Source organism: Chelon labrosus (genome assembly GCF_963514085.1).
Source record: "Chelon labrosus genome assembly, chromosome: 17".
Lineage (NCBI taxonomy): Eukaryota > Metazoa > Chordata > Actinopteri > Mugiliformes > Mugilidae > Chelon > Chelon labrosus.
This window is the reverse complement of record NC_140350.1, coordinates 26,549,665-26,566,938: the sequence shown is the minus strand read 5'-3', so window position 1 is coordinate 26,566,938 and position 17,274 is coordinate 26,549,665. Positions and strand designations below refer to the sequence as shown.

General features: G+C 44.3%; 1 protein-coding gene across 2 annotated transcripts; it reads right to left on the bottom strand.

Annotated features, from left to right (window-relative positions):
• Positions 1 to 1,651: 1,651 nt before the first annotated feature.
• On the bottom strand, positions 1,652 to 12,853 carry mat2b (methionine adenosyltransferase 2 non-catalytic beta subunit methionine). 2 transcript variants are annotated; one of them, XM_084565443.1, is made up of 7 exons: positions 12,251 to 12,499; positions 9,288 to 9,482; positions 4,749 to 4,863; positions 3,080 to 3,232; positions 2,807 to 3,003; positions 2,612 to 2,725; positions 1,652 to 2,384 (listed from the first exon to the last, which is right to left on the bottom strand). In XM_084565443.1, the coding sequence occupies exons 1-7, from the start codon at positions 12,311 to 12,313 to the stop codon at positions 2,211 to 2,213; spliced, it is 1,011 nt and encodes a 336-aa protein (XP_084421569.1). In that variant the 5' UTR covers positions 12,314 to 12,499; the 3' UTR covers positions 1,652 to 2,210. The 2 variants fall into 2 exon arrangements, with proteins under 2 accessions (XP_084421569.1, XP_084421570.1); XM_084565444.1 differs by lacking the exon at positions 12,251 to 12,499 and adding an exon at positions 12,660 to 12,853 and having other exon boundaries at positions 1,653 to 2,384.
• Positions 12,854 to 17,274: the final 4,421 nt, after the last annotated feature.

The window sequence follows — 17,274 nt, the reverse complement described above, 5'->3', positions numbered from 1 at the left end:
AAAATATGATTTCCTTAATTTCATTGTACTTGTACAATGACAAAAAAGACAATGTATTCTATTATATGTACTAAATTTGTACTATTACTCACAGTACACCCAGATTGATGTTCACTTTTTTGCTGCGGAGTAGATCAGCTTTATGAAGGTGTCCAAGAACCAAATTCCTCATCCCACTGGTAGGTTGCACAGAAACCCGCTGCCACGCCAACAATGCTAAAAATGATTTCAAATCATGTCATGTCAAAATATATCATGGGATGTATTTTGGGATACCTCAGCATTTTAACTGGTCATTGCTTCGTGGTCTTTACCAACATAACTGTTCATCACCTGAATGCAGCAGAATAATGGAATTCTGGTATGGTTGTAAGGCAGTGTAATGTATTTATGTCAACTAGTGGCGTAGGGACTTGAAACGGTTACACACAACAGTAGTTGGGTGTCATACAGGAGATTAATAAAAAGTAGAAGCTATAATCCTGTCAAACTGCATTAATTATTTAGGTGTGTGCGGGCTATCTATTAATCCTATTTACAAAAAGGATATCTGTGGAGAAACTGCATATCAACCGTAATCATAAATAAAAGGACATTTAATATGTAAAGCAGATTTAAGTTACTTAAAACAAGCAACATTTAATGTGTAACCCAAACAAAAATACGAGTCAAATTCTCTTTTTCTTTTTGCTTGTAAAGTTAATCACGGAAAGTAGGTGTTCAACAAAAATATCACCACTCACAGTTCAGTCATTTAACTAAATCATGGCAACACAACAAAACTTAGATCGCAACACACTTAATTCTTTTTTGGACGTTGACTACCTGTGTGTGTGTGTGTGTGTGTGTGTGTGTGTGTGTGTTGGTCCAGTTCAGTTCCAGCTTCAGGTGTGTAGTGGTGTGTGTGTGTGTGTGTGTGTGTGTGTGTGTGTGTGTGTGTGTTGGTCCAGTTCAGTTCCAGCTTCAGGTGTGTAGGAGTGTGTGTGTGTGTGAGAGCAGGAAGTACGGTGGATCAGAGGGGAAAAGGTTGAGCTGCCTTTTTGGGTTGAGGGGACACAGGTGAAGCCTGGAGAGTGATAGTCAGTACTTAGCTCTATTGGGGTTTTCTCCAGCCCAGGCAGGTGTGGGGTCCAAGTATCCAGGGGCAGGGAACACAGGCAACTTTTTTCCTCCTCCAGACTCCGGGATCCTCACCATTCCTCAGGCCATGGATTTCCGGAGTACTCCAGTGAATCAAGTTGGTTCTTTTTCTTGTTGCTGATTTTTTTTCAATTGACAATATTTATTTCACTCTTTTTAATAGCAGGCAGATTCTACAAGCAGGAAGATTTGAATGAACCTGGATTTCGATTTTTTCAATTCAATTTCAATTCAATTTTATTTATATGGCGTCAGTAACAATACAAATCATCTCAAGACACTTTACACTTTTCTTTGTTCCTCTCACGCTCCTCTCTGTCCTCCTCCTAACTGTTTGTGTCAGTAACTTCCTTTCCCCCGGCTCACAGGTGTCACGCATTTGTTAATTCCCATTTTTTTACTCTCACTCCTTTCCCCCTCCTTTTCCTTTCAGGAGGTAAAGAGTTGTTCTGTTGTTTCATCAGATGACAGTGTAGGCCATCCAGATAATTTCACAAACCTAACCCTATTTCAGGGTCAATGAACGCACCAGTCTTAGTCCCAAGTCCAAACCACCTTCCGTTTAAGAGTTGCAATCACTTGATACTTACCCAGAGATGGGGCAACACCAAGGGGGGGCCACTAGGGGCGCCAAACTTGGTGTACAGGTCCAGGGGGTGGGAACTAGCAACCACTCAAATTTTGGAAACTCTAACACTTGCAGTTCGAGAGTTAGAAGAGGATGTCCCCTATGGCAGATCGTGGTCATCATCCATATTCCTAACCCCAAGCCCCCAACTCCCAATTTAAAAGTTAAAACATTTTAATGTTGTGAAAGAAAGAAGCGTTCAGTCAGAACACAATGATGTGTACTGTATATTTTATTTTGTATATTTGTAAATCTGTATTTTATCTTGTTCACATCAAGGTTTACAGAGAACAATGACAAACATGTTTTCATCTGACAGTTGTCGGACATAAGGAAAAACCATGCAGCCAGAAATCAGGACACCTCTAATATATGCTGTAATTAAACCTGGACATCATTATATGTTTGTTACTTCACCTGTCTCTCTCTGCTTGTGTCTGTCTCAGTGGAAGACAGTCTGTCTCCAGCGTTTGTCAGGTGTGAACGGCCACAAGCAGTCAGAGATGGCAGAAGTGAAAGGCCGCGGTTCAACGCTGAGGTTCAGCAGCTCCAGACGAGAACAGTTCAACTGACAGTTGACTGGTCGAACAGCAGAGTCTGCCGGCTGCTCTGTCAGCTACGAAGAAATTAAACATCAATAAGACAAGGACGCAGACGTTAAGGCGTCAATAACAGTTTTAATAATATAAGTCATAAACGCCATTACAGACAAAACATTAATCCTAATTATGACATTAATACAGATGTACATTACCGATGTGGAACTTTATCATCATTAGTTGTTTTACAAAGTGTTAATTATCATGAACTTTAAGAAATGGATGAATTTAATGTGTGCCTTACAGGTATGAGGTGACTGGATGGGAGGTTGAAGGCCTGAGCGATGGCGACGGACATCTCATACTTAGTCATCTGCTCTTTAGCAGAGAAATGGAAGACTCCTCTGATGGACGGGTCCTGGAAGACAGGTGTTGAGCAAAGGCAGGACAGACAGATACTTCTCTGACATTCATCCATCTTTCTCTCTCTGACATGTACCTGTCTCGCTCTCTCAGACAGTTTCCTGCAGACGGTAGCGACATCCCGGGCGTCGGTGGGAAACCTCTGGTCGCAGTGATCCACCGTACAGCTCTCCTCCGTCGCCTGTTGAACTTTCAACCACAATGACGTAACAGCGCTCTCCGTCACCGACTCCACCTCCCCGAACAGAACTGGCACTCGCAGCACCACGGCACCTGAGACAAGGACAAGGACAGTGTTGCAGTGCCTCTCGTTCTTTGACAGAAAGACGGCTGAGACAAGGACATGTACCTGGACAGTGTCGCAGTGTCTCTCTCTCCCCCTCCAGTTTGCTTCGCCCATAAACGTTGAGAGGATTTGGACAGTCGTCTTCTCCGTATGGAGGATTCCTGCCATCAAACACGTAGTCGGTGCTGATGTAGAGGAACAGCGCTCCACACGCCACTGGAGACAGACAGGTTCTATATGTTACACATGTTCTATGTGTTCCATGTAAGAGCTATGGAAACGGTCCATACAAACAGTAACGTGACAGAGAGAAACGGTATACGTTATAAGGAAATGTTTAATGTATTAGCAACCCTCCGAAGAGGCCCACGGTTGGTATTCGTTGCTATGATGTATTATTAAGGTATTATCCGTGTCTTAAGTAAGATCAGAACTTGAATAATTGTAAATAACTGTTTAATTAAGTTAGCGTTAGCTAAATAAGAGCTATTGGTAGACTATGTTTTAACGTCTTATATTGTTTTGTGTTTCATAAGCAGCTCTTCTCTGTGCAGCTCGGCCAATATTCCTCAACAGCATCCCCTCTTAGCTGTGGCGTTCCTCGAGGGTCTATCTTGGGCCCTATTCTTTTTCTTTTGTGCATGCTTCCCTTGGGGTCAAATTTTAAAAAGTACAACATCTTGTTTCATTGTTTTGCAGATGATTTAGAAATGTATCTGCACATACGAACAAACAGCAATGCCTCTATACAGGCTCTGCTAAACTGTTGAAAAGATGTGCATTTGTGGATGGAGGCAAATTTCCTTAATATAAATAAGGAAAAAAGGACTTAAAAGGACTTAGATGGTTTTGACAGTGCATCAGCTCGCCCCCTACTGTCATCCTGTCGGAAGAAACCTCGGCAGGATTGTTGACTCCGCCTTTAAATTTGAGAAACAGCTTAGTTCAGTGGTCAATATTTGCTTTTTAAATTAAGACTTCTGAGTAAAGTGAAGTTGTGTCCTGCCTACACTGGCTTCCAGTCCATTTTAGGATAAATTTTAAATATTTAATACTAATTTTTAAGAGTCTTAATGGCCAGGCACCATCTTATCTGTCAGAACTACTATGTGGCCACACTCCAGCCTGAGCACTGCAATCAGCAGACGAGCTGCAACTGGACCTCCCTAGATGCAGGCTCAGACACAGGGGTGATGAAGCCTTTTCGGTGGTGGCCCCCAAACTCTGGAAAAGTCTACCCTTTTATATCAAAGCTGCTCAGAGTTTGGAACATTTTAATACCATTGTTGAAAACCCACGTTCTCATTGGTCTTCAGTCCAAGTTGAGCTGTATATCTTGGATTTTATTATGCAAACACAATTTTACTATTGTTTTATTTGTTGTTTTATTGCCTGTTTTAGCTCATAATTATTTGTTTTATATTAACAAGGATTGTTGATTAATTTATATTTGTTCTGCTTGTTCAGCACTTTGGTTCAAGTGAGGTTGTTTTCAAATGTGCTTTAGAAATAAACTTTGACTTGACTTTAACAAAAGCTTTCTCTAGAAAACTCCACTTCCCTTCCGTCTAGCTGTAGAGTTTAATTTAGTTAATGAGCCCAGAAGCTTTTCTGATTCCTAGAGTCCATGTTAGTCATGTGACTTAGAGGAACATCTACAGTTCAAAAAAATAAAGTAATGACACAAAGATGAAGATACAACACGGTAAGAACTTGTGATGACATCACTCACCTGCCTCCTTTGCCAGAGTGCTGGTGGCATGTACATTCAGATTAACAGCTGCTTCAGTGTGTCTCTCCACAACATCTGGACGCCGCTCCGCTGCACAGTGGATGATCACTTCAGGCTGAAACAGAAAACACTTTAATCAAGACGTAGAACGTCACAGCATGTCAAACTAACCTTAGCAGTGAGGCATCTAGTGTCCTGTAAGACAGTGAGTCACCCTCACCCTGGACCACATTAACAGAGTCATGTGACCAGATAAGACTGACCAGCTGGACCGGCAGAGGGAGGAGTTTAGAATGATCTTAATCAGATCCTAAATGTGGTTAGGGTTAGGGTCAATGATAGATGCAGGCTTTCAAAGCGGACACACACTTCCATTCATACCCTCAAGGGTTAGGATCTGTTGAAACTCACATCAAACATAAAAGACTTCCTGCACTGGTCGAGGCCTGCAGCTGTTTGCAGCAGCTCTTACTTGATCTCTCTTTTTTAAAATCTCTTTCACTTTTTGCTTCCCTTTCTTGTGTAGATACTTTGTATATACTTTAGTAGTTTTTTTACTGAGAGTCTTGCCATCACCGTAGTTTCTATCTTTACAACAATATCCAGACCGGCCCGCGTGTGCTTTGTTTACAGCAGGGAACAGCTGATTGCGCTGCGTAGTGCTGTAGTGTTCCCTAGGGACAAACATGAGATCCCCCGGAGCTACTTTGTAAGACCTGCAGTGGATGCCGCGCAGGAAACCCTTGCGAAAAGAAGAGACGCTTTTGTTCTCTCCTCTGTCATCAGAGTGTCTGTTCTGTTCACAGAGACCTGGCTTACATCCAGCATCCCAGACGCCACTGTTATGATGGACAACTTTTATCTTCTGTAGGCAGACACAACAGCGGGCAGCGGTAAAGGGAAAGGAAGTTTTTTGATATTGAGCTTTTCTACCTATTGGTACTCAAAGCGATTTACAGTCACAGACACATCGACCCATTCACACACCAGTGCCTCACACTGGGACCAACTGGGGGTTCAGTGTCTTGCTCAAGGACACTTCGGCATGTGGCACATTCCGGGGATCGAACCGTTAACCCTCTGGTTCGTGGACAACCTTCATAACCCACAGCTGAGGCCTGGCTGTGTTCGTGAACCTGAGGTGGAGCAAAGTGAAGAAGAAAACTTAAATATACAACACACATTGTCTTTGAAGGGACATTGGCCTCAACATGTCTGGAGCAATTCCAACCATATGTTGATCTCTCCTGTCTCCTGCTGATCAGAGCCTTGATCATACTACCTGAGTGTCACTCCTTTCTCCTTTTGTTCTGACCATGTCTGGGAGCCACCTCTGTCCCCTACTGAGTTCACCTTCCTGTGTAAAGTTGCCCTCGACTGACCAATATACATCCACTATATGATCTATTCAGGTACTGTCTGCAACCACACCTGGGGACAGGGTATATCTGTTCTCTGGCCCTGGAATCTGGGTCAGTCTCTGGTCTCAGACCCACTCTGTGTCGGTAGACTCACCATGACCTGGAACTCTAATAAACTTGAATCACTTCAGCAAACTAGACTTGGATTGTTTGTTTTTTTCAACAAAAACTACACACTGCTCTGTTAAAGCACAACTGTGTAGCAAGGACAGTGAACTGTTAGCAGTTAGCATGAGGCCATACTATCTGCCACAGGAGTTTTCACATGTTATTGTGATAGTGGTGTACGTCCCTCCCTCTGCTAAGGCATACACAGCTTCTGATGCCCTGCTCTCAGTTACCAGCAAGCTGCAGACACAGCACCCACAGACCCTCTTCCTCATCTCTGGAGACTTCATTCATGCTTTTCCCTCATCTGTTCTGCCGATGTGTGGCTGAATACAGCAGAGCTAAAATCAATAAAGATTAACTTAGCTAAACTTACGCAGAGGGACTCTCAAGATGTTTTAAAACTAGGTGCATTATAGTTAGAATGGCATCGCTCGTACTCCGTTTCCTTTTGTACGCGAACTGATATTAGATAAACTTCACTGATCCACAACGGAAATTGCTTGGTTATAATAACTGATCTTTTCCAGAGCTCAGGTACCGAATGAGTGTCAATGGAGAGCTGGAAGAGTTGATGTCAAGCTGGAGTGAGCTCCTCTGCAAATCTTTTTAAGTGTCTGACCTGCTCACCAGTAGCACGGGTGCCCCCCAGGGAACTGTCCTGGCCCCCTTTCTTTTCACTTTCTACACAGCAGACTTCAGACACAACACCAACAGCTGTGTACTGCAGTTCTCTGACGACTCTGCGATTGTCGGCCTCATCGGAGACAAGGATGACGTTGAGTACAGAGGACTGACAGAGAACTTTGTGGACAGGTGACAGTGAAACCACCTCCTGATCAACGCGGGGAAGACCAAGGAGATGGTGGTGGATTTCCGTACACGTCGTTCTGCCCTCCCCTCACCAGTGAACATCCAGGGAATGGACATTGAGCAAGTGGACTCTTATAAGTACCTGGGTGTTCACCTCAACACCAAACTGGACTGGACTCACCACACTGAGCCTCTCTACAGGAAGGGACAGAGCAGGCTCTACCTTCTGAGGAGACTGAGGTCTTTTGGAGTGAAAGGGGCACTCCTGAAGACCTTCTAGGACTCTGTAGTGGCATCAGCCATCCTGTACGGAGTGGTCTGCTGGAACAGTGGCATCACAGAGAGGGAGAGGAAGAAGCTGGATAAGATCATCAGGAAGTCCAGCTCTGTCCTGGGCTGCCCCTTGGACTCAGTGAGGGAGGTGGGTGACAGGAGAGTCCTGGCTAAACTGTCCTCCATGCTGGACAATGAGTCCCATCCCATGCATGGAGACCTGACAGGACTGAGGAGCAGCTTCAGTGACAGACTGCTTCACCCTCCATGTGTGAAGGAAAGATACAGAACGAACACTCTTAATATGTGCAATATTATTACACCTCAAGGTTCAACACTTTAACTATGTTCTGTGTACAACTTCACAATCCAGTTACACCTGGTCCATCCATGCAAAATCTGACAATCGTCTGTGCAATTCAATACTTTTTGTATATATGCCAGTACTTGTATATTTTTTATTCTATTGTTTGAACGACCCTACCCTTTTCACTCTTCACTCTTCATTCCCTTTTGTATGCTGTTGTAAACTGCAATTCCCCCATTGTGGGACAAATAAAGGTTTTTCTTAATTCTTAAAAGACAGGGCTCCTGTTTCTGAAAAGCTGGTTCTGACAAGCTCTGGCTTTTTAGCTCCAGGCTCCTGGCAGCACAGCAGCTAATTAAACTCTGGACTGTAGCAAACAGCCTCTTCCTGTCTCATGTATCGGCTCCATGATGTCTGCAGTGGCACTAGACAAACTCCATGCAGACACTTGGACAGGGAACACATCAAGTGGTCTTAAGGCGGAGGCTAAAAGCAAATTCCTTGTGTTGTAGTGTACTGATGTAGTGTGCTGTGATTGTCATCACTACCTTGCATTATTGCAGCATTACCTTCTATCCCCACAGTAGTACCTTGTATTCCTGCAGTAGTACCTTGTATTCCTGCAGTAGTACAGTACCTTGTATTCCTGCAGTAGTACCTTGTATTCCTGCAGTAGTACAGTACCTTGTATTCCTGCAGTAGTACAGTACCTTGTATTCCTGCAGTAGTACCTTGTATACGGAGTAGTACCTTGTATTCCTGCAGTAGTACAGTACCTTGTATTCCTGCAGTAGTACCTTGTATTCCTGCAGTAGTACAGTACCTTGTATTCCTGCAGTAGTACCTTGTATTCCTGCAGTAGTACCTTGTATGCCTGCAGTAGTACCTTGTATTCCTGCAGTAGTACCTTGTACCTTGTATTCCTGCAGTAGTACCTTGTATTCCTGCAGTAGTACCTTGTACCTTGTATTCCTGCAGTAGTACCTTGTATTCCTGCAGTAGTACCTTGTATTCCTGCAGTAGTACCTTGTATACGGAGTAGTACCTTGTATTCCTGCAGTAGTACCTTGTATTCCTGCAGTAGTACCTTGTATACGGAGTAGTACCTTGTATTCCTGCAGTAGTACAGTACCTTGTATTCCTGCAGTAGTACCTTGTATTCCTGCAGTAGTACAGTACCTTGTATTCCTGCAGTAGTACAGTACCTTGTATTCCTGCAGTAGTACCTTGTATGCCTGCAGTAGTACCTTGTATGCCTGCAGTAGTACCTTGTACCTTGTATTCCTGCAGTAGTACCTTGTATTCCTGCAGTAGTACCTTGTATACGGAGTAGTACCTTGTATTCCTGCAGTAGTACCTTGTACCTTGTATTCCTGCAGTAGTACCTTGTATTCCTGCAGTAGTACCTTGTACCTTGTATTCCTGCAGTAGTACCTTGTATTCCTGCAGTAGTACCTTGTGTACGGAGTAGTACCTTGTATTCCTGCAGTAGTACCTTGTATTCCTGCAGTAGTACCTTGTATACGGAGTAGTACCTTGTATTCCTGCAGTAGTACCTTGTATTCCTGCAGTAGTACCTTGTATACGGAGTAGTACCTTGTATTCCTGCAGTAGTACCTTGTATTCCTGCAGCAGTCCTCTGACCGCGTCCTCGTCCGTCAGATCACAGCGGAGGAACCGTGGTCTGGCTCTTCTGAATCCAGTTCCGATCACCGACCAACCGTTGGTCTGAAACTCTCTGCAGATGGCTCGACCCAGAAGACCCGTCGCTCCGGTAACCAGGACCCTCGGAGACGGGACCATCTCCTCATCCTTGAGCACAAAGAGCAGACACATCAGTACTACTTCATCAATACCACAGTCTGGTATCAATACTGCAGTGGTGCCTAACTCAGAATTCAAGCCTTCAAACAAGTTAAACAGGTTGTTTTTGCCAGTGCTGTCGCTCTAAATGTCTCAAGCTCAGAAAGTCTGGATGAAGAAGAATTATCTTCACTTTGACTTTTATTAACATTGACTCTAAAACTACAACTGATGAACAAATGTTTCTAAAAACAAACCTTTCATTGAATCATGAATCATAAACATGAACTTATGATACTGATTGAAGGTGATACTACACATACATTTGATCAAATCCTGCAGTTATCCACTCCTACCTGAATGAACAATTCTCCAACCTGCCTATGATTCCTCTTACATTTTCAAACTGTCATGTAACATCATCAGTTTGTATCATAAGATTCCACATGTACACTTTAGTCAGATATGTGCATCTATGACAGATGTATGTTTATCTTGCTGTTCTCTTCTCTTCTCTCTTTGCTGTTCTCTTCTCTCTTTCTTCTGTCTGTACCCGGCTGGCCTTAGGCAGATGGTTCCTCCATATGAGCTGGTTCTGTTCAAGGTTTCTTCCTGTTAAAAGGGAGTTGTTCCTGCCACCGTCGCCTTCAGGCTGCTCTGGGGGTTTCAGGCCGGGTTTTTGTAAAGCGTCTTGAGACGATTTGTATTGTTATTGACGCTATATAAATAAAATTGAATTGAATTGAATTGAATCAAAAGCTGGAAATGTCCTGGAATCACCACGGCAGTGTTGACCATAGATAGTCTGTATATAAATATGGACACCACGTCTCCTCTTCCTCTCATTGGTCAAACTGACTCTATGTTCCCGGGGATACGGGCGGCGCCATCTTGTGAGTTTGGATCCAGAGTCTGATCAGTACGGTCTGAGGGCGGAGCCACGTGGAGCCGTGATATTGATGCCCCGCCCACACTTCCTCCAGACTCACTCATGTTTAATACTACGCTGCTCTATCTCGACCAGTTACAAAGAAATGTTTTATTATACAGTACATGTTTTCGTTTTGTTTTCAACAACTCTCACGGTCCTATGGGGGCGCTTTATGGAGAGGTTGGTGGTCGCCATTAGGGCTGAAACGATTCCTCGAGTAATTCGAGTACCTCGATTACAAAAAGTGGTCCGAGGATTTTTTTCTGCCTCGAGGAATCGTCAATTTAATTGTGGTTCAAGCGGCCGCACGGACTACTTTCAATGTGGCACAACGTGCTTACGTCACCTACGCAAGGGAAGGCCGGGGAAGAAAGGAGGAGGAGGAGGAAGCGGACGTACAGGTGTTTGACTGAGGGAGCGGGAAAATGGCAGAGGCGAGGAGAAATAGCGACGATGAAACAGAAGAAAAAGGCGATAAAAAAAGACAGAAAATGTCGAAAGTGTGGGAGCATTTCCGACTGAAAAGAAAGGAGAACACCGTGAAAATACGTTTTATCCGATTACTCGATTAATCGATGTAATTTTCAGTAGAGTACTCGATTACTAAAATATTCGATAGCTGCAGCCCTAGTCGCCATGATGTCATCCATCTCTCCATCCCTCTCTCCATCTATCTATCCATCCATCTCTCCATCTCTCCATCCCTCTCTCTCTCCATCCATCTATCCATCCATCCATCCATCTCTCCATCTCTCCATCCCTCTCTCCATCCATCCATCTATCCATCCATCCATCTCTCCATCTCTCCATCTCTCCATCCATCCATCTCTCCATCTCTCCATCTATCCATCCATCTCTCCATCTCTCCATCCCTCTCTCCATCCCTCTCTCCATCCATCCCTCTCTCCATCCATCTCTCCATCCATCCATCTACTGATGGACAGAGCTCGTGTCTCTTTAATCCACTGACTCTGACTCATTTATTTATAACAGGATTAAACACAGACACTTTATTTATCCCTCTCTCCATCTCTCCATCCATCTATCTCTCCATCCATCCATCCATCCATCCATCCCTCTCTCTATCTCTCCATCCCTCTCTCCATCCATCTACAGGTGAACAGAGCTCGTGTCTCTTTAATCCACTGACTCTGACTCATTTATTTATAACAGGATTAAACACAGACACTTTATTTATCCCTCTCTCCATCTATCTCTCCATCCATCCATCCATCCATCCATCCCTCTCTCTATCTCTCCATCCCTCTCTCCATCCATCTACAGGTGAACAGAGCTCGTGTCTCTTTAATCCACTGACTCTGACTCATTTCTTATAACAGGATTAAACACAGACACTTTATTTATCCCTCTCTCCCTCTCTCCATCCATCCATCCCTCTCTCCATCTCTCCATCCATCTATCTCTCCATCCATCCATCCATCCATCCATCCCTCTCTCTATCTCTCCATCTCTCCATCCATCTACCTACAGGTGAACAGAGCTCGTGTCTCTTTAATCCACTGACTCTGACTCATTTATTTATAACAGGATTAAACACAGACACTTTATTTATCCCTCTCTCCATCTCTCCATCCATCTATCTCTCCATCCATCCATCCATCCATCCATCCCTCTCTCTATCTCTCCATCCCTCTCTCCATCCATCTACAGGTGAACAGAGCTCGTGTCTCTTTAATCCACTGACTCTGACTCATTTCTTATAACAGGATTAAACGCAGACACTTTATTCATCCCTCCATTCATTAAACTGATAAACATGTTGGTGATCGACTGATCTCAACTTCAAGTGCTTCACGCGACACTTTCATTCCAGGTGAGTGTTTACCTTAACCAGCTGCACGTGCCCCGGACTAAACATGATCCTCAGTTCTGCGGCTGCGCAGCTCATCTGTCCTTCGATCGATAATAATATCAGTTATTGATCGGAATCAATCACTCGGTGCTTCTCTGATTTTATGATGCGCAATTCTTTCTCTTCCGCTTCCGTTGTGATCAGCTGTTTACCGTAAAGCAACTGTCGCAGTGATGCTAGCTGTTAGCATGTAGGCTAACAATCTTTAGTTAAACGCGTTCATTGTTCAGTTTGTTGTTTGATCAGAGGGACCGGAAACACCTGTCCGAGGAAAACACCTGTCCGAGGAAAACACCTGTCCGAGGAAAACACCTGTCCGAGGAAAACACCTGTCTGAGGAAAACACCTGTCTGAGGAAAACACCAGAGAAAACCCGATTTACCTGCGAACCTGAAGACTTAAAGCCAGGCATGTGGTCGACCAGCTCGGAACCAACGGAACCAACGGAACCAACGGAACCAGTAGAACTAGTAGAACCAGTAGAACTAGTAGAACTAGTCGAAGTAGTAGAAGGAAATAAGCAGAAACACTCCCGGTGCTGGAGACGCTTCTGACAGCCCTCGTCCTCCTCCTCCTTCTTTTTTTTTTTTTTTTTTTTTGTTTCCTTCTTCTTCTTCTACTACCCCTGTAACTTCTTCTTCTTCATTGATTAATAAACACACACACGCTGCTGTAGCACCACCTGGTGGCGGGTCGGCGTCACGTCATCCATCCAGGAAATATTAAATCTGATAAAAACATAAACTCAGAGCTGATGTCGAAACAATAAAGACTAAGTGTTGACAGAACAATCTACAGAGAGTATTACATACATGTACAGAGTATTACATACATGTACAGAGAGTATTACATACATGTACAGAGTATTACATACATGTACAGAGAGTATTATATACATGTACAGAGTATTACATACATGTACAGAATATTACATACATGTACAGAGAGTATTACATACATGTACAGAGTATTACATACATGTACAGAGAGTATTACATACATGTACAGAGTATTACATACATGTACAGAGTATTACATACATGTACAGAGAGTATTACATACATGTACAGAGTATTACATACATGTACAGAGTATTACATACATGTACAGAGTATTATATACATGTACAGAGTATTACATACATGTACAGAGTATTACATACATGTAGAGAGAGTATTACATACATGTACAGAGTATTATATACATGTACAGAGTATTACATACATGTACAGAGTATTATATACATGTAGAGAGTATTATATACATGTAGAGAGAGTATTATGTAGAGAGAGTATTATATATAATACTCTGTACATGTATGGAATACTCTGTACATGTATGTAATACTCTGTACATGTATGTAATACTCTGTACATGTATATAATACTCTCTCTACATGTATATAATACTCTGTACATGTATGTAATACTCTGTACATGTATGTAATACTCTGTACATGTATATAATACTCTCTCTACATGTATATAATACTCTGTACATGTATATAATACATCTACAGAACAACATCACCACCCCCACCCCCACCCCCCCACCCCCCCCGTCCCTCTCTCTCCCCCGTCCCTCTCCCCCTTTTACTTTTCTGGGCCTGACCCTGAATCAGCTGCTGAGTGACTCGTTCTGAGGGCGAGCGAGGTTCAGATAAACAGAGAGAGAGAGCTGCAGCCTTGTCTGTCAGTCACCTCTTAAAATAGAAACCTGCAGTCTGACACCAGCTCTCTCTCTCTGTTTATCTCCAGGTCTCTCGCCCTCTCTCTGTCGCTCTCTTCTGCAGGACCGGCGGTTTAAACCAACCGACTGCTCTGGGACCAGAACTCTCTCTGAACAGAAGACAAACTATCATTGAATCTGATTAGAAACATTTAGTCTGGACTAGGACCGGAACCGATCGCCAGAACCAGGACCTAGGACCTCTTTAAGAAGTCTGGACCAAGTCTGAACATGAGTGTTTAATAGTGGATCTGATCCTGATCTAGAACCTGATCCAGAACCTGATCCAGAGTAAGTCTGAGGTAAGATTAAAAGACATTTAAACTATTTTATGGATTTAATTACTGATCTACTTTATTCTCTAAAATTCTTGAAGGAATAAAAATGAAATAAGAACTAAAATCAGTGTCGATGCTAAAAACAGAAACTAAGTTTATCAGATCTTTTTTGGTTTTTAAATGTTTCATCATGAAGTCGTGAACATCATCCTCTGTAGACGAGGACCAGAGAGCTGCTCAGTGTTGAATATGTGTTGAACGTTGACCAATAGAGGCCAACAGATCATTTGTTTCTGGTTATTGGTGGAAATATGTTTGTTCTTCCTGTTTGTCAGAGACCAAATATTCACCTGACCCAACAATGAGCAGCAGACTGGACCGAGGAGGAAGAGGAGGAGGGGGAGGAGGGAGGAAGGTCTTCCTCAGCGCTCACCGCTGCCCTGAGGTCGACCTGCTGCCTCATCACAACTCTGAGACAGGAATCCTTCCTGATGAGAAAAGCTCTGAGTTCACCTGTACAGGTGCATGTGAAGCAGATTACCTGGATATCTGCTTCAGCAGCCACTCCCACAGAGAGGAGGAAGAGGAGGAAGACGATGATGACGAGAGCATCAGCGACTGGTCAGATGAAGACCTCTCCCTCCACTTCTCTCCATCTGTCATCCTCCAATCAGACAATGAGGATTCTGATCCAGAGAGTGGCTTTGAATGTGTTGACGTTACCATGGAAACACAGGTTTCAACTTTATTTTAACTTTATTGTAACAAGATCGTCACATCGTTTAAAACTTTCAGTCTGTCGATCAAACCGAACTGAGAAAAAACATGATGATTCATCTTGTCCAGAGGTTTAAAACTGGAGAACATTACTTCTTCTCATTGACTCAAAGTGTGTACAGGTGTTCAGTTTACCTCATTAACATATTTACTCTTCTGTTGTCCAGGTGAAAGCTCAGGAGGGGAAGGAGCTTAAAATGGTTCCTAAACGACAAATTCAGCTGAAGAAGAAGAAAGAGTCGGAGAACGTCATTGACCAGGTGAATCCTGAGGAACTAAAGGTACCTTCTACCTGCTCACCTATCTGTCTGCTCACCTGTCTCTTTCTCTACCTGTCTGTCTGTCCAGGTGGCACTGAAGGATGGATCTGCTGAAGGGGGAGGAGACAACAGTGATGTTTCAGCCAATGAACTGCTCGGTCCCACAGCCTGTCTCCGTCCTGATTTGTTACTACGGCAACACAGTATGCCCTCATCTTTTCACAGACGCTCAACAGCTAGTGGTGATGCTGACAGCGGCCAGGTCAAGGCCAATGAAGGTAACAACACCTGTAGCTGTCAATAAGCCCCCCAACTTCTCTTTAGCTGTCACCCGTCCACTGTAATCAACTAGGGTGGGTGTCCACATCGGGTTCTGATGATCTGGTTTCAGACTGATCTGTGTCAGACTGATCTGGTTTCTGTCTGATCTGGTTTCAGACTGATCTGGTTTCTGTCTGATCTGGTTTCAGACTGATCTGTGTCAGACTGATCTGGTTTCTGTCTGATCTGGTTTCAGACTGATCTGGTTTCTGTCTCATGGTTACAGGGCTCCTGATTGGAGGAAACTCAAGGCGTCTTCAGAAATCTCTGTCTCTGGATGAGACTAAAACAAAGATGGCGTCTTGTCTCATTAAGAACATCCTGTCTAAGAAGATGCAAGTGGAGCAGAACAGTAGCAAAACGTCTCACCTGAAGAAGAGGCTGGAAGTGTTACCTGTCCTACCACAGCCTGCAGAGCTTCAGGGAGGGAGAGAGGAGGAGGGGACAGGTGTGTTGAAAGCTCCGGTTCACCTGGTGAGAGACATGAGGAGTTTAGTTAAAAACACCTACAGCCTCTCGTTCTCCACAGAAACAATGACCCCTAACAACATCCGGCCAACTAGCTTCACCGTGATTAGCCATGAGGAAAGTCCCCCCACCTACAAGCAGGCTGTGGGGGTCAAAGGTCACGTTGCCAAGGTCGCTGCATCTTTTGACCAATCACATAACAAGAAACAAAGCAACACATTCAGCCGTCAAGTCCCGCAGAGAAGAGGCAGCGAACCAGTGATTGGCCAAGGTAAAGACGACGACATCGTCTGGCCAGTCAAGTTACACCCAAACAGCCCCCCACCCCTTAGTAATGACATGTCACAGATCAACCAATCAGAGGCAACTGTGGCTTCCCTCGCCACTTCTGTGTTCATCCAGCCTCCTCCTCCTCCACCCCAGTCTACGCTGTCTGCCCAGGAACAGAGCTCCAACCTGGGTGTGTCCTTACAATCTGCCCCCGGCTTCACCCACCAGGTCCTCAACCAATATTTCTACACCCCCACTGCCCTGCCATCCTTAAACCCCACCCTGCTCCCTCACCTGAGAACCATCAGCTACATCTCCAGCCCTCTGAGCTACATCCAGACCCAGCTGCAACCCTCCCCGCCTGCTCCCAACCCTCACCTTACGAACAGGTCTGAGGAGAACGGCAACAAGTTGACTGGAAAACTCTCAGAGCGTCCAGACCAGTTTAGGACAGCAAGAGGCCAAGAGAGACGAGGCATCACAGAGGCACCTGAAATACAGCATCAGCAAAAGCTACAGCAACCGCAGCCGCAACAACAACAACATCAGCAACATCAGCAGCAACACCTACAGCAACACCAACATCAACAACATCAACAGCAACACCTACAGCAACACCAACATCAGCAGCAACATCTACAGCAACACCAACAACAACATCTACATCTACAGCAACAGCAACATCATCAGCAGCAGCAGCAACAGCAACAGCAACAGCAACTTCAGCCATTTTGGTGGAGTTTTCCGGGTCTCATACCTGCACAGGTGGGTGGTGACTTTCTTGTTGACATCACTGGTTCTGCTGCAACACCTGGAGCCCTCTTCGGTATCTCCACCCCAAGTCACCTGATGTTAGATTCTAAACGTGAGCGGTGCTTACATGTTGACACGCCTC